Genomic DNA, 23503 nt, shown 5'->3' with positions numbered 1-23503 from the left:
AAAGGGGTTTGAATATACTGGACATTACCTTTAGGCTAATTGTCATTTTTCCTCTGAAAATGTCACTTCTTTCTTATCCTTAAATGGAGATATTCTCCCTGTGCTTCATACAGTAGGAAACAATAATATTAATAATGATATTAATAATAGTAATTTATGTGAAAGGGTCTTGTTTCAGTAGTGACGAACAGTTAATTAACCATACCACATGGTATAACAGTATTTAGCCATGTAATATTACAGGGAACTGCTCTGTTTATTTCAATCAAATCTTAAAATGGATCCCAAAGAATCAAACTGTTTCCAAGAAACACAACAGCATCCAGAAAGGGCAAATATTATTTGTAAAAAGAAAGTGGATGTTGAACAACACATGGGTTTTAAATAAAAACAGGATCAGTAGTAGGGTAGTGATCTATCCTTTGTCCTCAGACTTTAATATGGCACTGTTTTTCTGATTATGTTGAAAATGTTACCTTAAAAGATAATTGATCTAGATTTCTGAGGGGGATTTTGGGTGCCACCTTAAGTTGTATACCCAATGCCTCACTCACCTCACCCATATTTGGGAAAATGTCAAAACCAGAGGGCTGTGAGTACATAGAAAAAACACGGCTCTCAGAAGCTCCCACCTATCAATTGCTACCTATAATTTATCCAGGAGAAATGAAAGTACTTGTATGAAGATCTGAACACGTGAAATATTCGTGGCCCCTTGATTTCCAAACAGCCTCAAACTGAAATCAATCCAAAAGTCCATCAAAAGATGAATGGGCAACTGACCTGTGGTGTGCCCATACACGGGAACAGTTCTCTATCACAAGCAAGAATGCAACCTTGCAGGCCATCCCGGGACAATGCAGGCTGTGCAGGGGTGCATGCTGACCCCCTCGGGAAAGAATAAGAATGCTGCAGCACCTGGCAATGGTCTCCTAGCAACTGGGTGGCTGGGACAACAAACCCCTGAGGCCCCTGGGTGCCCTGGGCCAAGGGCGCCATGGCGGGCCAGCAGTGGCCCTTACCGGAGCCCCACAAGGGGTGGCTGTTAAAGTCGGACCTGAGGAAGAAGGAGCTCATAGAGTCGGGGCTGATCAAACCATGGCAGTCAGGGCCGAAGCTGTACAAGAAGCCAGAGCTCAACAAGAAGTGGCTGCTAGGGCCGGGGCCCCTGGAGCCCTTGCCCCTGGGCATGAAATGTAAACCCTGGTTCAAGGACAGGGACAGGTTGCCTTCCCGCTATCTCTCCAGGCAGAACAACAAGCTTGGGAAGTGCCCCACCTCCATGGACAGCAGGCGGTGGGTATTTGTGAAGGAGGGACTGGACGACTTCAGAACGGGCTGTCCATCTCCTGAAGATGTGATCACTCGTGGCCTCGGGAGGGCTTTCTCCCCATGGTTGCTCATAGAATTCCCCGCCCTCCGCCCAAAAAGATTCACAGGCAGCCGCCCAAGGGAGCGGACCTGTGTTCCAAGCTCTCGCCAGCCCAGCGAGCACGGAAGGCCTTTGTAGAGAACATTGAAGCCAGCCTGACCAAGCATCCCTTGGCGAACTGCCCGAATCTGGAGGCAGCTCTCCCTCCAGACCTCATGCTCAAGGTCCTGGAAGTGGTAGATCCTGACAGGGAGCTGGAGGACACGTGGGCGTATTGTGAGGGCACCAAGGAAAGAAAGAAGACCCCCACACACCTGTGTGAAGAACATCCTGAGGAGCTCAACCTGGAACCTCCCCAGGCAGTGAACCTGGAGCCTCCCCAGGCAGTGAACCTAGGACCTCCCGAGGCAGTCCACCCCGAATCTCCCTGGAAGCTCAACCTGGAACCTCCCCAGGCCGTCAACCTCGAATCTCCCTGGAAGCTCAAACTGGAACCTCCGAGGAGGTCAACCTGGAACCTGAAAACAAAGCCCACCTGGAAATGGCCAAGGAGAGTCTCCAGTCATATTTATTCAGTTTGTTTCCTGAGGAAGAGACAAATGCAGCATGCACAAAGGATATCCCCAAAGTTCCTGGGCTCCAACAATCAAGAAGAAGAGTTCGTGAATTCTGCAGATGGATCGATGATAATTTTGGAGACATAGGCATTGATGAAGAGTATATCTTGAAAAAGTTTGAAATTGACTTTGAGGTCCCACTCACCAATAATGCAGTCAAAATAAAGAAAATAAGCCAGCTTCCTTTGAATATAAGGCCCTGCAAACAGCTAGATGACATACAGCAGAGAAAATTCTCCCTGCAGGAAGGTAACTGGGGAAGAAAACTCCGAAAACCTGAAGACCCTTATAAACCCAAAAGGGAGAAGATAAGGTATGGAGCATGGTACCTGGACCCCAAATGCTGGAAAAAGCTGGTCAATGACCAGCCTTTGCCTGACCCTAAAGTCGTCCCTGACAAGGAACATTGGACCTATGGAAGGCATCTTGAACCAGACATTATTGATGAACCTTATGGACCAATTGCCTTCAAAGATTTCATTGTAAGCAAGGGCTACAAGATGCCAGTTGTGACTGAGAAGATGTTTTTAAGGAAGGGATGGACATATGAGTCTGTGAAGACTCCTATACACCGAGTAATCCTCTTCAAACCCAAAGAGGAGGACTCAGGGAATAAAGAGGATTAGACAATTTTCTATTTACTACTCACTTGGCTAGTGTGTCTCTCTCATTTTAACATGAGTCAGAATTCACCATGAGTGCCTCACTGTGTATGGACAATTTGATTCCACAACATCTATAAATTTAACACCTAGTGCTAATAAAAATTTCTAAATAAGCTTCTGCTTGGGTTCATCAATGTGTTATGTATTTTACCAACTATGAAGTCAATATTTACATATACTCCTCTTGGTTTTTATTGCATTAGGAGTATTATATTTTTATTTTAATTATTTATTAAACGTAACTATAAATGAAAGAATTACTTAAAAAGCATCTTGTTGCCCAGCCAATGTGGCTCAGTGGTTGAGCATTGACCTGTGAACCAGGAGGTCATGGTTCCATTCCAGGTGAGGGCATATGCCTGGGGTGCAGGCTCGATACTGAGTGGTGGTGCATGCAGGATGCAGCTGATTAATGATTCTCTCTCAACATTGATATTTCTCTCTCTTCCTCTCCTTCTCTGAAAATCAGTAAAAATCCTATATAATAAAATTCCAGAGACCAAAATGTCAGAACAACCAAAACAACCAGAGACCAGAACTACTGCTGCCCCTTGTCCTGGCCAGCCCCACCCCCAGAGGGGATCCCACCCTGGTCAGGTAGTGGCCAGCCTGAAAACCACCCATGGCCCCTCACCCCAGCCAGCCTCACCCCCTGGTGGAGACCCCCCACCCCAATTGAGGCCCCCATCAGGGCAGGTTGGCCAGCCCACCTGTGTTCTGGGCCTCTATCCTATATAATAAAAGGGTAATATGCAAATTGACCCTAATGGTGGAACAACCAGAATGACTACTCAGCCATTCACTATGAGGCGCACTGACCACATCTAAGTTTTTTCCCTGGCCTGCAGGCTCCAATATCCCAATGGCAAAAGGGGAACCGGGGGTGGGTGGCGGGTATGCAGGTGGCGCCAGTCCAAGGCCCCCACCCCACCAGTCGCCCCACACACAGAGGCCAACCACGTCGGGGGCAGGACCGGCGAGCAGACAGAATGGCTGACCTCTCAGTTCTTTCCCCTGGCCGGCAGGCTCTGATTACCCGATGGCAAACCGGGAACTGGGGGTGGGTGGCAGCGTGGAATGGGGCTGGCTCAGGGCAGCCGAGGGAGATGGCCCTGATCACAGGCCAGGCCTCGGGACTGTACCTGTGCATGAATTTCTTCCACCAGGCCTCTAGTATATTTAGAAAAAAAAAAATTATGCCAGCTACTGCATGGGATGAATCTCAAAATAATTGTGCAGAATGAAAGAACTGTATTGCTCCAATAATATTCAATTTATAATGCACTATGACAATTATTTTGTTAAGCAGAACTTGTAACCAGTAGCCAAAGTAACTTTATGTATTGTTTGTGAATTGTCTATGGCTACCTTTGCACTAAAACATGAGAATTTGTCACAGAGATTGTATGGCCTACAAGCCTAAAATATTTCCTATCTGAATTTTTACAGTAAAATTTACTGTCCCCCTAATCTAGAAGAAAAATATATTCAGACATATATTAAATCAATGATGCCACTCTTTAGCTGAACAGAAGATAATATACGCTCATCTATGGAATAGAATAAAGTGAAATATTTTTTAAAAAAATAAGTATTTAGTTAGACCTTTTTGAACCCTTTTCAAATCTTCCTATTAATTTCAATATTCTTAGGGTCAAAAATTCCTGAGGCAAATCATCATATCTTATAGTCCCTGCTTCTTGTCATGTCTCGTCACATGATGTCATGCAGAGATTCCCCATGACTCCAAAAATGTGGGTGTTAAATGTGAGGAAGGCAGCCTGAAAATGATAAAGACAGACTAACTTTTTTCCCACTGAAATGGCTAATTAATTCAATGGGATGTTCACAAAGGTGGGTTGGCCAAGAAACATGCTTTGGATGTCATATACTTACTCCACCCCCACACTCACCCCCCATGGGACCAAATGAAGTTTATTTAGGGTATAGTGCTCAGGAGTGGACCCTAAACCTCCATGGAGGCTTTCCCAGAATATTTTTTGGTTTCCCAGACTACGCAGGTTACAAGACTGAATGTTTTTCTTGGTGCCTGGGGCTGCTGCTTGCTCTCTACAACCCAGGACACCAGTAGGGCACTGCTCCTTGTAGGCCTCTGAACCAATCAAGTGTCCGGACAAACCTATCTACAAAGGACACCCATTCCCCTCAGCTGCCACAGGGTGGGGGCACAGTGCCTGTGCTCAGGGCCAGTCCCTGGAAGCAGCATGGGGAGGCTCAGGGAAGGGCAGAGTTTCCAGGAGAACACATGAGGTCTGGATTTCAGGAAGTGAGCTGGAAAGTTTCTCCCACAGATTCAACTTAATAAAAGCGGCCACCTGGGGCCAATACTCAGTGTGAAAAGCAGCTTTCAAGCTGGGAGATCTCTCAGTCAAAAGCACAGCTAGCATTTCTGTTTGCTTTTTGGGGGGATGGGCTGAAATAGGCCTGTGCCCATTAAACTTCCTGAAATGTACACCTAGACCACAGGCTCTCTAACCAGCAGGCTTTAAGGGTCTGTGTGGAAAGGTTGGATGTTTTCCAATGGAAGTCCTCCTTGGGGCGGAGCAGGCAGCTCACAAGGTTTGTTTGGAAAGGATGACACAGGGAGAAACAGTAAGGACAGACACACAGGGTTACAGACACCAGGAACCGGAAGCCATGTGACAGAGCCTCTGGGTAAATTATGGTTCTTTCTGTGCAGATATAAAATGGGTGTTATTGAAAGTCATAGGACAGCTTCCTGGGGGTCAAGAACACTGACTATCTCCTCCCTGGCCTCCTTGCACCTGGCCTGGTGCTCCGCAAGGAGGGGCTGCAGGTCCTGCAGGAGCTCCTTCCTGAGCTCCCAGGTGAGCATGGCTCCACTGCTGTAATCCTTCCTGATCTGCTCCAGCTTTTCCTCATCCTCGAGGAAGAAGGTCATGTACATGAAGGACATGTCCCCGTGGCAGTTTCCCCCAAACTGCCTGTGCTCCTCGATGGTGTCTCTCCCTCCAGAAAATGCATGCTTGTTGACCTTGGATTGCTCTGCTTGACTGTGTCTGTGAGGAAGATGGGGGAGTTGGGGTTGCTGGCACTCCTTTGGGTCTGAGTCCCCTGCAGGGAGGGGAAGAAGGTCGAGTGTAGCAGGATGGTTTAGGATAGCAGATCCTGGGTGTGACATATCTTGTAAGGATCCTGAAGTAAGGATCCTGGTTGAAGGCACAGGAGATGAGGTCCTGGACGTCCATCTTGCCCCCAAAGTTCTGTGGGAATGAGTTGCTGAAGGAGGGAGAAACCTGGATGGTAGGAAAGCTGATCTTCCCCTTGAAGTCACTGTCTGAAAAGCCAAAAATGCCTTTCACTTGGTTGAAGTTCATGTGCTTCTGATCTTCACCATGTTCTTGTAGAAGTCTGGGCTCACCCCCAGGTAGTCGAGGTCAGAGAAGATGGGCTTGTTGATGTCAAAGCCGCAGGTGATGATGTCCTTGGTGTTTTCCATGGCGTAGCCATAGGCCTGGTCCAGGGTCAGGTCTTCCACAGGTACTTCTAGTCATCGGTCATCTGGATGAGCAAGAGCACATTAAACATGTACCGCAGCCACTTTGTGAAAATGAATGGGATGTGGTGGCCTACATGCATGGCGTTGGAAGAGGGGCCCCTGCCCATATACAGGCGAAACAGCTTCTTGTTTTCACAGGCATCGAGGACTTGGTTCATGTCTTTGTGTGAGAAGAAGGTGCATCTGTGCCGGAAGCGGTGTGGTCTCTGGCCCCTGGCTCTCTCTATTCTGTTTATCAGCTCTTGGTCAATGTTACTGCTGCCAAACAGAACAATAAGCTTGACATAGTCAATGCCATTTGCACTGTTCCTCTGTACAGTTCAGGGGTCCACAAAATCCACTTCAGCTTCCATGGCACCGGGGCCACTAACCCAGGTACAAGGTTCTCTGGAAGGCAGTGGCCTTGTAGTTCTCCCCGGTGGCCATGTTTTAGCTCATTTTTAGCAATAACAGCCTCTTCACTGCAGAATTAATTTCATCCTGGGCTGTGCGGGACACTGAAGAGGTGGCCAGTGGAGTAACTGAAATCTCTGTGCAGCAGGGCTCTTCTTTGGTAATCTTCCCCTTCCGGCTCAGTAGTTAAGCATCTACCCATGAAATACCGGTTATGGTTTAATTTCAAGTCAAGGCACATGTCTGGATTGTGTCTCAATCCTTCTTCCTGTCTCTGAAATCAAGAAAAAATATTTTAAAAGAGTATTAAAACACAACCTTTGGAGCCAGGTAGAAATAAGTTCATATTCCAGTTTAACCATGTTCTGATCCTGTGGTTACAGGTAGATGCTTCACAGAATATTTTGGCGAGGATGTGAAGAAATGGCAACCCAAGTACACTGCTGGTGGAAATGCATTCTTGTGCAGCCATTATGGAGTTTCCTCAAAAAATTAAATATGGAACTGCCATTTGTCTCAAGTGCCCATCAGCAGATGAGTGGATAAAAACGCTGTGGTACGTTTACACAATAAAATGCTATGTGGCAGTAATAAAGAAAGAACTCTTACCATTTGCAACAGCTTGGATAGATCTAGACAGTATAATGCTAAGCAAAATAAGCCAGTCAGAGAAAGGTAAGTATCTCATGTTCTTACTCATATGTGGAATCTAATGAAAAAATAAACTGATGAATAAAATAAAAGCAGAGACGAAGCAGCATGGAACAGAGTGAGGGATTTCAGAGGAAAAGCAGGAGTTGGAGGGTGGATAGGAATGATTAACCAGGGAACTTCTATGCATATATACTAGTAAATAACCCAATGTACATAGATAATATAGTGGTGAAGGCCTTGAAGAGGTGGATATGGAATGGAGGGTTCAATGGGAAAAAAACACAAACATACAAAAGAAACATCTGTAATACTTTGGAAAGAAATACATTTTGGAAAGAAAATAAAATGTGAAACTTGTTAATTGGATATTTTAAAATATCAGTAATGCATTTGCATATGCAACATTTTTTGTTCTTTGCATGTATGCTATGTTTTTCTCATAAACTATAACAACATAAATACCCCAAGGACAATTTAGAGAGCCTTTATTATTATTATTATTTAATATATTTTTTATTGATTTTAGAGAGGAAGGGAGAGGGAGAGATAGATAGAAACATCAATGATGAGAGAGAATCATTGATCAGCTGCTTCTTGCATGCCTCCTAGTGGGGATTGAGCCTGCAACCCACCATGTGATCTTGACCAGAATTGAATGCAGGATCCTTCCTTCTGCAGGCTGATTCTCTATCCAGTGAGCAAAACTGGCTAAGGCTAGAGGGCCTTTAAATCCTTGATTGAAAATTTGTTATAAGCATCTTCAGTTTATCCTAATATATAAAAACCCAGGGTCCATAACATCCAAAACAACCGAAGACTCAACCGACCAGAAGTCAGTCCTGCAGTCAGTGCTGGGTTGCCCTGGTGACCCAGCACTGACTGCTGCTGCTGTGGGCACCACAACTCAGCACTGACTGCCCAGGGGGCTATGGATCAGGCCCATAGAGAGGCCTGGAGAGAGAAACAGGATCTGATTCGTAGCCTCTGTGGCAGCTCTTGATCAGCCTTTCCCTCTCTCTTTCTCTTGGGGCCTGGACAGCAGCCAGGCCTCTCTTTCTCTCAGGCCTCTGTTGGGGCTGCTGATCAGCCTCACCTCTGTGATCAGGCCCATTGATAGGCCCGGAGATGCTGACTGGCATTGAAACCGACCAATCAGAACCTACTCTGGGTGAATTGCAAAGGCAGAACCTAAGGTGGGGGCTGAGCAGGGGTTTTAAGGGCAACAGCTGTTTGGTGTAAGGTGTAAGAAAGCAGTTCAATTTTTTAATAACTGGTTTGGTAGTATAGTGCATATGGCTGGTTATCAGTCCAGATATAGGGATTATGTATTTTCGTCTGCCAAGGTCATCTCCTCCTGATGAAAAAGACCCCCCCATTTAAGCAATCCTATCCTATATAATCTATCCATACTATAAAAGGGTAATATGGTAATTGGACCAGGTTGACCGGCCATCTTCCAGACATCCAACTTCCTTCCGGACAAAGCCATGGTGCTGGGGGCCAAGGCAGAGGCCGTTAGGGGTGATCAGGCCGGCAGGGGAGGGCAGTTGGGGGCAACCAGGCGAGCAGGGGAGGGCAGTTAGGGATGATCAGGCAGGCAGAGGCAGTTAGGGGTGATCAGGCCAGCAGGGGAGGGCAGTTGGGGGCAACCAGGCTGGGAGGGGAGGGCTGTTGGGAGTGAGATCAGGCCAACAGGGGAGGGCAGTTGGGGGCAAGAGCAGGCTGCCAGGGGAGGGCAGTTGGGGGTGAGATCAGGCCAGCAAGGGAGGGCAATTAGGGGAAATCAGGCAGGCAGGCAGAGGCAGTTAGGGGTGATCAGGCAGGCAGGCAGGTGAGTGATTAGGAGCCATCGGTCCCAGATTGTGAGAGGGATGTCTGACATCCCCCAAGGGGTCCCTGATTGGAGAGGGTGCAGACTGCTTTGAGGGAACCCCCTGTGCATGAATTGTGTGCACCGGGCCACTAGTTGCTATATAAGAGGCGCTTCTAATTTTACTTATTGAAAAATTTGTGTTTTCTTTTTGTGTTTTCTCTGAACCCTGAAAATATTGTAAGCTCCCATTAGAGAAAGTAGTAACTTCACATGTGTAATCATTTTAACAACCTCTTTTCTTCTCCAGTAATAGTGTCATAGGCTATAAAAGTTGCATATCCACTTTTTCTTCATTGAGTGAAATTGGCTTTTGACTCCTCTGATTACATGATAATTAAATGAGATGTCTATTTCTAAATGGTATGTTTCCTTTACTTTCCCATTTGTTTATTGTTGTTTGGGTTGCTGCAAACACATTAAAACTGGATGCTGATGAAAAGAGCTGAGTTCTGACTGTCATATGAGAAGAGCAACTTGCTGGCTGCAGATGCCATTTTCACTGAGTCTTTCAAGTGTATATTTTCTGTAGTTCTGATAGTGGGGAAGGGCACAAAATAAGAATAGAGCTACAGTTGTTTAATAATTATTCACCTTATGAACTATAGATAAGAAGTTTTCTTACAGACCCTGGGAAACTGGAGGATGAAACAAGGCTGTAAAAAGATAAGAAGCCTCAATGGGTCCATTACTCAGGAAAGAAATACATTTCGAGAACAGACCAAGGACAGGACATGCTTTGATTTGGTTGCTGTGCTCGGACCCTGACCCCCTCCAGGAGTTTTCCAGGAACTAAACATTCTCCAGTTCCAGGAAGGGCCTGAGCTGTTTGTAACATCATAGAAGATTAGCCACCTTGTTATCAGACTTTGAGCTCCTGAAGGCCAGACTGCAGACCCTCTCCTCCCCTTCGCCTGATACACTTGTAGCTCACAGCTGCACGTAGCTATCTTCTCTGATGCCCATACATAATCAGCCAACAGGCGTGGGGAGTCAGAACAGAATTTCCAGGGTGACCAACTGCTCTCCCCATACTGCCGGCATTATTTGAAAAAATGCTCAAATATGATTCAACCTTGTCTCTGCTTAATTTGGCTCAAGTAGTGACAAGCGGCCTTAGACCCATTGTGTCCAGTTTCATTTCTTTCTCCAAGACATGTTTTTCTCTTCGAATCAGATAACAACTTTCAGAAGGTAGAAAATGACGAGTCAAGGCTTTCACCCCAATCACCACTTGTATCAGATAGCTGCATTGATGCCACAATATAATAGGGAAAAGTTCTCAATTAAATCTAGCAACACTTTGTCACATGAAGTAGGATTTTAGATGCATTTTTATGCTTTCTTTGAGAACTAAATAAATTTAGCTAATATCCTAGATGTTGGTTCTATAAAAGTCTACATTTTATTTACATTTCCCAATTCTGGATAAAGGACTTGGGCCAATTATTGAAGAAACCAGGAACAATATGGTTCAGTATTTTATGTTAGGTTTTCACAATATTCATATAGAAGACCCAGGAATTTCATTTATGTAACAGGAAGTGATTTAATAAGCCTAACTCCTAATGACAATGCATTTCAGGAAATGTACACTCAACTATGATCTTTGTCTTCAACAATTTGCAAATGATGTTAATATGCCCAAGAGTGCTGTTCTTGACATTGTTCAGTGTAAGAAAATGGAAGCAGCAGGTACTATTGTATATGTTTCAGATCACAAGAAAATGAGAGTATATCCTGTTTCCACTGTATCCAGAAAATCTCTATTGAATCTCACAAAAGCAGGAACAAAATTATTTTGAAGGCTGCTAGTTTCTCCTTATTATAATGAGATATAATACTATGACTCCAGAGTTTATTTCACTTCTGGAGATTCCTGCAATTTGGGAAAGCTAGTAAGAAAGCATTATTAAAGTCAAAAATAAAACAACATGCCAATAATCTGAGCTATAAACAGTCATGGTTCTCCTACCTTCTTTTTTAGTAAAGCACAGATGTTACATTTTGTAACAAACCTTCTGTTGTAATTTGCTTGAGAATAAACAACTGGCAGTTTCACTGAAACAAATTTACCTGCTTTTGATTAGTAATGCTTAGCACTTTAAGAGCATGGAAGGAAATACGGGAGGAAGCAATCATACAATCATCGTTACTTCATGGACATAACAAGGAAAATTACTTAAATTACGGTTTATGGCTAAATCCATTCTCACACCTCCCAATAGATTTCATACTGAGGCCCTTCAACCCAGCTAAGAAAGTAACCTGGTGTTTTGTAAAGCATTGACTTATAAAAGCCAGAAAATCCACAGGAGATGCTTGATGGTTGGTGACTTATTGAAATAAGATATAGAAAGAAAAAAAATAGGGTTATTTTAGCATCAGTTCTTGAAAGAGTACAACATGTTGCTGCAGTTTGACTTTCAGTACAGTGAATCAAAACAGGATAAAAGTATCTGTCTTATTATTCCTATGGCAGAACACTGGCAGGGAAGGATAAAGAAAAAGTAGGTAGCAGGAACAAAGTTAGGCTCTCCAAGTAGCATCACATAAAATGGAGTTACTTAATCCTAACTCCATTTTTAGAATCACCTGGAGAGTTGCTAATAATGCCTGGACCTGGATACAGACAAATAAATGCATATATCCAGGGTTGGCCATGGGCACGTGCAGTCACATTTGAGAATCATTAATTTAAATGATCATAATGGTTTTTTTTCTATTATATACTTGTGATAGGGAAATATTAAATTAATTGTTTAAAAATATTTTTCTCTACCAAAGAGGATTTGCACAGTTTAAGAATATTTACTTATTAGAGCAATATGTGTGTGTGTGTGTGTGTGTGTGTGTGTGTGTGTGTGTGTGTCATAGGAGTGGTAGTAGTATTGGTGATAATGGGAAACAGGTAGATTCCAGGGAAAGCAATCATCAATGTCTACTACACTGATCAAAATAACCTATTTTAAATAACTCATCAAACAAGGATTAATAAACCAGAATTCATAAATATGTTGTTAGGCATATCCTTTACCTTTCCCCTGAACTCAGTTTCTCTCCTGTGCTCAGCACTTTTTCATTGTGCCCTACTTAGGGTTCCTGTCCTCTCTGCAGTTTTCCTGTTATTCTCATGTCAGGTGTCATAAAAGACAGATAAGCAGCCAAGAAGAGCAACTCTAGACCCTGCTTCCCACAACTACCTGCACCTGCATCTGGCTTAACTGTTCAACCAGACCCACATAAGAGACATATAAATACCCTGTCCTTCCTGCTCTTGCTTGCTGACACCACTTTGGCCTCAGCCCTTGCTTTTAATTTCATTCAGCCTAGTTCCTCTTGGCATCAACCTAACATATGTATGAATATTTTTATTGTAAACATGTATGGTTATATTATTAGATGGAATGAAGATGCAACAGCAGTTTCTTTTATAGATTCATTGAGGATGCAAGGTATTCAACACAACACTATATTTTTTTAATGTTTCATTTTTAAAGTATTTTTATTGATTTTTAGAGAGAGAGGAAGAGAGGGGGAGAGAGAGAAACATGGGTATAAGAGCAAAACATCGATCAGCTGCCCCTTGCATGCCCCCTACTGGGGATCAATCCCCAAACCTGGGCAGGGACCCTGACCAGGAATCAAACCTGCAAACTTTGGATGCATAGGACAATAAGCAACTGAGACACACTGGCCAGGGCTATATAAATTTATAAATCCACATCAACTATACTTTTGAGTAAATTAAAAATAATTTTGCAGCCACAACGTCACCTGTATTTAAATACTAGAGGCCTGGTGCACAAAATTTGTGCACCTGGGGGGCATCCCTCAGCCCAGATTGTGAGAGGGCACAGGCCAGGCTAAGGGACCCCACTGGTGTGGGAGGGACCGCGGGAGGGCTACAGGGCATATCCAGCCTGTCTGGCTCAGTCCTTATCTACTAGACCCAGCAGCAAGCTAACTTACCAGTCAGGTAGAAGTGTCTGCCCCCTGGTGGTCACTGCACATCATAGCAAGTGGTTGAATAGCCTTAGCATCTCATTAGCATATTGTGCTTTGATTGGTTGAACAGATGACCGGACAACTGAACACTTAGCATATTAGGCTTTTATTATATAGGATTACATTGGAGATAATATATATATATATATATATATATATATATATATATATATATATATATATATATAATTGAGAGGTTCCTTAAGTTTCTCACCCCAGATGCTCATAGTGTTTCAATAATATTTTCATGTGGGATCCTAGGCCAAAATAAATATGTAAGAGTTCTATTTATTGAGTTTTTAGGTTCAAACAACTTACTAGGTATTTTTGTGCTAATGATTTAGTAGAAGCCATTAGGAAGATATATATATATATAGTGTGTATATATATATTCATATATATACAAATATATAAATTGGAAGAAAACTAAAACTTTGATTTAACGTATAAATAACCATAAGATGTATTTGCCTTTGCACACTGCATACCTCAAACCTTGGAATCCATTTGGATACCATCACCCTCATTTCTTGATCTGCATTGATTTTTTACAGTACTTGCTTTTTATCAGAGCAACTACCAAAATCCAGCTTCACAAAGATATGATATTGAAGGACATCAAAGTTTTTTCTTATGCAATATTGATTTTAAGCTGGTTATTAAGACGTAAAAGGCTCAGAAAGAACCATCTCCCTTTCCTGCTCAAGAGCTTCAGATAAAGACCTGTTCCAGGAAGGAAATCTTAACTTACTCACCTTAGCCTAATTTGAATTAAGTATGGTAGATAGGAAGGTGGAAAGCAGGGGTCTGTTAACTAGATCACCCCACTGTGTCTAATTGTTATTGGGGTTGCCTAACAAAAATTTGCCTGCCATGTATATTCTGTTCTTCCTCAACTACATGTAAATTTCCCAGTCCCTTTGAAATCTCAGATCCCTGCTATTCCTTGCCATTCTCCTTTGTCCAAAATGACATATATACCCAATTTTGCCTCACTGTCATTGGAATTTTCATGCTTATGTGAATTCCCCATGCACACATATTAAAATTTTATTCCCCCTTGTTAATCTATTTCTGTTCATTTGATTAATAGCCCAGCTAGAAATACTTAGAAGGTGGGAGGAAAAGTATTTTTGCCCCCATGATATAATCAATGGGAATTTTATATGATCTAATGAAAAATCTGTGAACTACTTTGTCTTATTAGTTTTTACCGTGTCTGATAGATGTTGTTGGACTTCTTTTGAAAATTTAAAACTTCTCTTAGGGTCCTAGGGTATCTTGGTGCACAGTTATAGTTGTAACAGAAGACAAAATAAAAGTCAGAATTGGAAAGCCAGATCTCCAAATTAAAAGTACCAGGAGGTGACAGCTAGTATTAAGAAAAAGCAATCTTTTTAATAAGTTAAATACTTGATTTGTATAACAAATTTTTAATTTATATACTTTTCCAACAAAACACATTAACAGAAAAAAGTGCATAATATGATATAAATTAATCTTTGGAATTTTAAAAATTCTCCACTATTTCAGTAAATTAGCATTCTATACTCAAGATAACCATGGAATTACAAACTCATTTTAATGAAAAATGGGGAGAGACCAGTCCAGGAAGAGATGCAAACACATATTACTATAGATTCAAAATTTTAGTACACTTCTAACTAAAACAATATCAATGGCAATCATTGTTGGGACCAGTTAATGCTCTGAATTAACCCATCGGCTTTATTGATTTATTTCATATTCATGACTAGGGAAATGTTAGAACATAAAAAAATTCATCCCCTCTGGATTTCCTCTTACAATGAATGCCTGGTTGTCAAAGAATTAGGACAGATAGAGTACTATATTTTTCTCTTAAAAAAAGAGCAATAAAAACCCAAAGGCTAATGTATCACAGTAAGATTCTAGAAGGAGAGAAATCACTTGTCAGTAAGATATTTTGTGATAAATCTTACAGTAGTGACCTTGATTGGCTGCTATATTGTGCAAAAAGAAGAGAAGAAACCAATCAAAATAGCATGAATGATTAATGTACTTCATACAAAGCCCATGATATCCTTAGAATATACTTGCTAAGGTACTGCAGTGATAAGAAGGCAAACACATTATAGAATTCAAGTAAGGAGTTTCAGAAGGAGTTCTTAATGGAGACACCTGCACTTAATTTCTTAGTTTCTGTTGACTATACAAACTGAAGTACTAATACCAGAATATACATTGTGAGGAAAAAATGACATTCAAATCCTAGGTTGAAAATGTGAAAACTGGAGCTATGTAGTAGACTTTATTAATGAAAAATTCTAGAAAATGATTATGTACTCTGCTCTGCTGACATAAGGTTTAGCCATATGATTTGCTTTGGCCAAATTGTATCTGTCACTTTTTAGCATAGATTTTAAGACTGACTGGGTGGTTCATCATATCTTCTTTTCCCCTCTGCCACAATGACCAACACTATTCCAGACCTAGGCTTCTCCCTCAATGTAAAGCAGAGTTGCATCTAACCCTTGATGGGTACATGGAATTACTGAGCCACTGAGATATTCATGATGTTTGTCACTGCAACATAAACTAACCTCTTTTGACTGATGCAAGTTATTAGCCATTAATATTAGCATAAACTAAATGTGGGGAAATAGAGAAAAAAGAACAAAAGAGCAATTAATTTCAAAACAGGTATATGAAGATTTTATGAACATGTGAAAGAGTCAAGCCTTGAAAATGAAGAAAGGAGAAAATAAAATAAATGGTAATAGCTCCATTGTTAGAATCGATGGCCTCAAACTCAAGTGAATAACCACAGCTGTCATGATTATCCAGAAACAGCCATCGTCATATATTTTATCTGAGCTCAGAAAGTTTTAGTTACTTTTTCATGATCACACAGCTAGTAAGGGACAGACACAAAATGCATTGCTTTCAATTATATTACACTGTCACATGAACACAAAGTATGAGCATCTGTCTAGTTGTGGCAGCTGCTTAGATCTCCCTTGAAGAGAGAAGCTGCTGTGGAGAGTACAGTTAGTTTAGAGATCCTCCAGCTCCAGTGCCTTCAGGATTCAGGATTTGCTGTAGACATTTGAATCAAGGATACTTTCCCTAGGAAACTTCCCCTCCCCTCTTCTGCCAGTGACTAAGCATTTCTGCCCAATGCAATGTCTCCTCTATGGATAATCTTTATTCTGGGGCTTTCTGTTGGAATTTTTAGACTTTCTCAGAGTTGCACTGTGATCTGAGGCTCTCTCCCCCTCTACCTTCTCAGGTATCATACCCGTATCATGGTCTGAAGGCTTTTGCTGCCCACTCCTGCTCTCACCCCTTATCTTACATAGGTTTCACCTGTGAATAAAAAATTCTGAAAATTGTTAAAATGGTAACAAAGACTTTATTCTGAATCTCTGTAATAGATATCAACACTATCACAACAGGGGTGGATATTGGACTCAACTATACATACAGCAATGATTTAAAGACAATGAGCAGAATAAGGGGAGTCAGTGGGTGAAAAATTACTAAGAGGAGACATTGGGGGTAGGAGGGTTCTTGCAAAATTGATTTAATAGGATTCTTGCTGATGACAAGCCAGGGTGATCAGATATCAAGAAAGGGAGGAATCTCACTAAACAGACTTAACAGAATTCGTACTAAAACTGGGCTGGGCCTGGCTGGCATGGCTCAGTTGTTGAGTATCAACCTATGAACCAGGAGGTCATGGTTCGATTCCTGATCAGGGCACATGCCTGGGTTGTGGGCTTGATCCCCAGTGTGGGGCATGCAGGAGGCAGCCAATCAATGATTCTCTCTCATCATTGATGTTTCTATCTCCCTCTCCCTCTCCCTTCCTCTCTGAAATCAATAAAAATATATTTTTTAAAAACTGGGCTGGGCAGGTCAAAGACAAGATCCAAGAATGAGGCCTAGATGAAAAGAGGGCTCAGAGGGGCCTATCTAAAGTTTGGTCAAGGAGAGTCTTAGTCACATCCCAATAAATCTCATACTCCTTACTCCATCATGCCACCTACTTCCTAGAGGCTCTGAATTGACATACTAAATGAACAGGAAAATCTGATTAGTATCCTATTGTGTGGCAAAATGTGTAGACTGTTATGCCCAGGTTACTAAGGCTGGAAGGATAAAGTTCCTCCTGTTAGAAAAAAAATGTTAGAGGCCTGAGTACTAAAAATGTGCTGCAATCCCCTTTTCCTGTTTGTTAAGCTCTGTAGGTAGGTGTTTACAAGGATTGTCTCACTGAATGCTCATAGAATGTTGCCAGTTGGATTATTATGATTATTTTTATTTTATACATGAAGGAACTAAAGTTTAGGTGAAATGACTTGTGTAACATGATTCTTCCAATAATGACAGAGGCAAAATTCAGGCCCAGATCTATTAACAGTCTAAACAATTGAAACAGCACAAAATTCATACTGACCAGCTTAAACTGGTTCTGTTCCCTTAAAGCTGATTGGTGATTAATACATCCCTTGAGTTATTTTATGGAGACAGCACTGCACACGTGCCACCTCTGTCCTCCAGCTGCTCCCTGAACCAAAGTCTCACCGAGTCTCACAGCTCCCCACAGGACCAAAGGATCAGGACATGATGGAAACTTTAACACAGGAACGCTTTCGGGAGCAAAGGGTCTCCTGTGCAGGAAGATCCGGTGCTGAAGCCTCTTACCATGAAGGGTCAATTTCCAAAACTCTCCAATCAAACTCACCCCACCAGTGTTTTTGAATACATGTTCCTTGCAACTCCTTAAAACCCTCTGATTATAAGCCCAGATCCCTCAGATTCCTTTTTAACATGTACATGTGTACCTTTGTACTCTTCGGTATTCTTTTGCTTCCAACAGCCAGCAAATCTGGGTATTTTCCACAGGATTTCCCTTGGGCTACTTGTGCCTCTGCTTTAGTTCACACACAAAGCTGGAAGTACATGGGGATTTATAGTCTGTTTGACTGACAGAACATGAAAACCTGTTTTCTTCTCTTGGGTCAAGATAACCCTGAGGCTCAACTTTCACTCCTGAGTTACCCTATGGGATCAGGTTGAAGTATTACCTTCCACAGGTACTTCTCTGAAATCACGTTCTTGCTTGACTTCCTCCCTTTGCCTGTCCTGCTTGCCCTACTCTCTTACCAGTTTCCCCTGGGTTGGAAGCACTGCCTTAATAAATCACATACACAGGATTCCTCCTCTCAAGGTCTGTTTCTAAACCTAAGAAAAGCACTTATTAAATCTAAGTTGTGGTGTTAAGCAATAACAATGGCTCTTGCCTTTAGGAAGGTAATTGAAAAATCACAATATTTTGTGCTGTAACACCACCGATATATATTATGAAATAATATTCCTGAGAAGGGAGTGGTCATCATTAGCAAATCTCTTCAGGGAAGTTAACATTTAAACAAGTTCTTGAAGAGTGAACAAATGAGTAGGTATCCAGTACAACGAAAAGAAATGGGCATTTAAACAAAGGAGACAGACTCTGCTTTGATGATAGTTTCACTGGAAAGGGATTTTGTAGATTTCATTTTATTCTGGAAGGAGAGCTTCACTGTGAACTCTTACAAGGGAAGGGCCCTTTCTGAATTATATAGGTGAAACGAGAGAATTAATAACCTCAGAAAATATCTTTAATACAAAATAGGTCTGTAAGCCAGTTTGGACTAAAAGACTCGAGACAGAAAATCATGTAGCACCCTGCTAACCACTATAGAAATTGCTTAGCCTGTTAGACTTTGGAAAAAATAAAAAACTAAGACAGCAGAAATAATAATAACATACAATGGGTTAGAGTCACAAGTTATGTATATAGCTTCCACCCCTGCACACCAAGATAACCTATTAACATGCATTGTTAAGATGTTTTTCATCCCACAAAGTGAAGGCCACCCCACTGCAATCTCGCTGAAACCAGACAAGGGGACGCCATCAGTGAAGCTGATGACCAGAAGATGAAAATTAACTGCTTACTTAATCAAGGACCAATCAGTGAGACCTAGGACTACAAACCCCTTACTCATGATTACTCATGATTTTTGCTCTATAGAACTTCTTGTCTAAAACATCAGGCAGATTGGATTTTGAGTACTAGCTTTCCCATTTTCCTGAGTGGTGCCATTCATAATAAAATAGTCAAATCTTTCTTCACTACAAAGCCTGGTGTCAAATTTTTTTTTTATTAACTCTTCACGTGGGCAAGGCAAATTCATACAGAATTAGTAGACTTCCATTTAGTAAATAACTATGTAGATTTTCAGTGTAACCAAAGGCACTATTGTGTGCAAAATTTTTTTCCCTAGCAAGCAAGGAAAAACAAATGCCTTTTACATAGGAAAAACAAAACTTTAAAACAGTTAAACACTTGATAAATAGTTGGAAGTTGCATAAGCTGTTGTAAGTCAAATAGGAATGATTTGATGCTTTTAATTTCAAAGTTAAAAGATATGCATTTTGCACATTTAGTTCTCTTCTGTATTTCTAAAAATCATTGCTCAGCCTATTTTCTTTGAAATGAGAAATTATTTACGGTTTTCCCATTGGTAATTTTCTTTTTAGAAACATGACTCCCCACTTAATATGTTTCAATTATTTTCAGATTAAAATATCTAATTTGATAAATTGAAATTGGAGCTGCATAATAATTATTTATCTAAGACTTAAGTATTAAATATTTGGACTAAATATTTGTTTTATTTTTGAGATAACTGATATGCCAGTCACTTGCCAGCCACTTCAATATAATTTTATGCACATAATAACTGGCACAGACACTGGGAATTTTAAAAAGATAATTTATTTCTTACTTATTAATTTTTTGGCTAAAAATTAAGATACTTTATTTTATTTTATTTCTTTTACAACTAATAGAAAATATTTATTTAAAAAGATAATTTAAATATCAAGTCCAGTGAAGCCTGTCATTTCTCACTGCTTGGTTAAGTAAAACCTGCATAAAAACTTGACTATGAAATATTATATGCTCCTTGATACCTATACTTCAGACATAATAAAGACATCAAAAGAATGATTATTAAATATTAGAGTTTAATTTAGTCTCATTTCTTTGTATTTAAAGTTAAAATAATATAATTAATAAATAATATAATATAATTAAAAATCAGGTTTGATATTTTACTTTACTTATATGCATCAAAATAAAAATGATGTATAATGCGTACAACTTTTATTCACCTCCTCACTGTGATCTAAAAAATGGTGTTATTTTTTCAATATAAGCTTGAAAAATAGCTCTGACAATTTTCCAATACTATTCACATACTGCTTTGAAATTTTTCTTTAAGGGTCTTCAAATCAATATTTTTCATTTGGTTCCAGCAAAGATAGCCTTCCCTGCTTTTGTGAAAATCACTTCCCTTTGCAAGTAGATTGGCAAAATCTGGATCATGGACAACAGAAGTTCATGAATTTCTAATTTACATCGAAAGGCCCTAAAATATTCTTTGCACATTAAAAAAGCTTTGTAAGTCAAGTAGTATTTTTAACAAAGTTAAAATATCACCAGAATTACTCTTGGAATGCATGGGAAAGAGTTATGTGAAATTATACTGCAATGCTTAGGTACTGTAACCTCGCAGAAACTTCACTTTTTAACATTCTAACTGAACAAGTGGGTTTGGCTGCTTGCTTCAACAAAAGGCAAACCTGTGAAACAGCTGCTGGTACAAAAGGACAGAGGTTTATTCAGGTGCCATGACCTTGGAGAATGTTTGATCCCCATCTCAAAGACCATTTCCCCTTCCTGTTCAAGCCAGCGGTTCTTATAGGGATATGGAGGTGAGGACATTTTTTCCATCCAATTATCTTGCTAGCTTTTGACGTCTTGTGCCCTGTCTATTCATCTTTCTAACTTTTGGCACACTCAATGTAAGAACCTCCCCCTGTGCCATCATGGCCAATGGGGAGACCCCCCTGCGCTCCCCAACTGTCTTCCTATCAGGGTCAGTGGGGAGGGGGAGGATGTAGGATCTACCACTGTCAGGAAGTCCAAAGATATCATAGCCCCCAGCTCACCTCTCAGTGCTGGACACAGGCTACACATCTCAGGGAGCCAGTTGGAGTCTGTAGGGCACACCTGGATCCAGGTGTGCCTGCATCATCTGTGCAGCCCCCCACTCAACCTGGCCCTGTGACTCACTGCTTATGGTAAGAACCTGACCCTTTCTTCTTTCTGTCTACCAATTCCCTTCCTTAAACATTCAGCCCTTAGGACAACAGGTTCAGGTCTGTATCAAACTGCCTTAAGAACAAAGCCTCAGGTCTGTTGACCACAGAAATAGAGTTTTGGTCAAGCTAAAGGTAACATCTTGACTTTAGTTGTGTTCAGCTCCAGGCCCATAAAAACTGAGTGACATATGGACCACACCCTCATGAAACCAGACAGAAAAAATGCCCTGGCTGATATCAGGACCTGATACAAGGATCAACTACACCCTATCCTGGCCCCAACCAATCAGTAGAGAGCACAACCAATCCCAACTCCTTTAGCCACTGTGATTAATGTCCCTCCCACCCACCCCTCCCCATATAACCCTTCCCCTGGAATCCATCAGAGCTCCAGGTCTTTGACTAGCTTACATGAGGCTCTGGGCTGAGTGCCATCTCCTCAACTAATAAACTCCTGCTTGTGTTTGATTGGGCTGTGATGCTTTGATGAGTACAGACAAATGCACCCCTTTAGTCCTGTGGCAGTACTTCATTGAATTTTGTCCTCAGAAGCCATTAGTTTTTACAACTCATCTGAATAATTTCTTATACTACCAAGTACTCTTATCAACAAATATGTATTAGACTCAGAATTTCTCTAAGTGTTGTATACAGTGCAAAATAAACAGAAGCTATATAGTTTTTACTTTTAGAACACTTAGTTCTTATTTGGGGAGATACACTGAATAGAAATAATTCTATTAGAAAACTATTATAAATCTGCACCACTCTAAGTTTAATAGTTTATAAAAGCGAAAGATCATTAAAGGCTGACATTTATGGAAAAGTCTCCAGGGGAAGTTACGGCTCACAGTTGGATTTGAAAAATGCCTAGAATTTAAGCATAAAAGAAGAGACTATTACCATACTCTTTAAGTTTTCATTTAAAAGAAAATGTCCTTTTCATCTTTAGAGAAAAATATTAAAATGTTAGTGAAGGGGAGCAGATTTTGCTACCCCCAAATATGCCTTTTCATAATAAGGATTATCTTGAGCTGATATTTTAAAAAAATAGCAGACACAGGAGAAGCTCTGAAAACCTGGCAGAAGTTACCCTTTTGTAAATTTATAAAGGATATCTCCATTTGTCAGGGTGTCTCCCCATCTGTACCAGGAAGAGGAGGATGACTAAATATTTAGAAACTCTTATCAATAGAGAAGACAATGACCTAAATTTGCATAACAACCTTACCCTTGTTTACTGTACTTTGCTCTACCCCCCTAATCTCCCATAACAGGTCTCCCTTCATCCCCTCCTACCCGCTCAACACCTTCTTTTGTCTTTAGCTGTATTTAAGGTGATGGCTTGGGCCATTTCTAAGAGGTACCATACTCAGGGGAGAATCGAAGATGGCGGCATAGGTAAACACTGGAGTTTGCTGCCTCGAACAACCACTTCAAAAATACAACTAAAAGTCGGAGCGGACATCAACCAGAACCACGGGAAGGCTGGCTGAGGAGAGTCTCTTCAACTAGAAGCAAAAACAACAGCATTCCGACGCTCAGCGGAGGCGCAGTGTGGAAAACTTAAAGGTACGGCGGTGAGGTGGTGAGGGTGCGCGCGCAAAGCGGGCTGGCGGCTGAGGGCGCGATTGTCGTTTTCAATCAGGAGCAAGTCTCAGACTCTGGGCTACAGATCCGGGCGAGTCTCTAGGGACCCAGACTCAAACGGGAGAAGCGGGACTGTCTGGCTACGGCCCCTCCGAGGTTTGCAGCGGTTGTGGGGACAGAGAGGCAGAGCCCCGGGAGACGGACTGAGAGCAGCCATAGCTGCTCCCTCCCCCCGCCCTGTTGAGCCCGCCCCGCCCAAGTCCTGTGCGCGGCCATTTGCCGACCGCCTCAGGCAAAGGCTGGAATAGCGCCTCCCCAGAAGACAGACGTTTTCCACAGCTGATTCCTACAGCCAGTCGGCCTGGTGGTCAAACCCCTCTAGTGTTAACTACAACAATTAAGGCTTGGCTAGAACAAGACTGCGCACAGAGACCACAAGGGGGTGCACCAAGAAAGCATATAAGATGCGGAGACAAAAAAACATGACAGAAATGGAGGATATGGAGCTAAGAATCGCAATTTTGAGGGCTTGCTATAAACTTGAGCACCCCCTCTCGAAAACTAATGAGACCCTCGATGCTATGATAAAGAAAT

At 41.6% G+C, this 23503-nt stretch overlaps 1 protein-coding gene and 1 pseudogene across 1 annotated transcript; one reads left to right on the top strand and one right to left on the bottom strand.

Moving 5' to 3' along the window:
• Positions 1-997: 997 nt before the first annotated feature.
• Positions 998-2615, top strand: LOC102422542 (protein FAM47E-like). The gene is made up of 3 exons (XM_006085697.1): positions 998-1296; positions 1407-1648; positions 1732-2615. The coding sequence occupies exons 1-3, from the start codon at positions 998-1000 to the stop codon at positions 2613-2615; spliced, it is 1425 nt and encodes a 474-aa protein (XP_006085759.1).
• Positions 2616-5369: 2754 nt separating this feature from the next.
• The window catches only part of LOC102422248, a 24437-nt pseudogene continuing 6303 nt past the window's right edge, over positions 5370-23503 (bottom strand).

The sequence above is a fragment of the Myotis lucifugus genome, unplaced genomic scaffold (assembly GCF_000147115.1).
Source record: "Myotis lucifugus unplaced genomic scaffold, Myoluc2.0 scaffold_20, whole genome shotgun sequence".
Taxonomy (NCBI): domain Eukaryota; kingdom Metazoa; phylum Chordata; class Mammalia; order Chiroptera; family Vespertilionidae; genus Myotis; species Myotis lucifugus.
The sequence above is the reverse complement of the archived record's forward strand: the minus strand, read 5'-3'. Positions and strand labels throughout refer to the sequence as shown.

Bases quoted from the DNA above. Each gene is read 5' to 3' on its own strand.
- LOC102422542 (XM_006085697.1), top strand. From the start codon at position 998: ATGGCGGGCCAGCAGTGGCCCTTACCGGAGCCCCACAAGGGGTGGCTG. The intron at 1,297-1,406 runs GTGGGTATTTGT...GGTTGCTCATAG, and splicing joins ACCTCCATGGACAGCAGGCG to AATTCCCCGCCCTCCGCCCA. The intron at 1,649-1,731 runs GTGAGGGCACCA...GAACCTCCCCAG, and splicing joins GGAGGACACGTGGGCGTATT to GCAGTGAACCTGGAGCCTCC.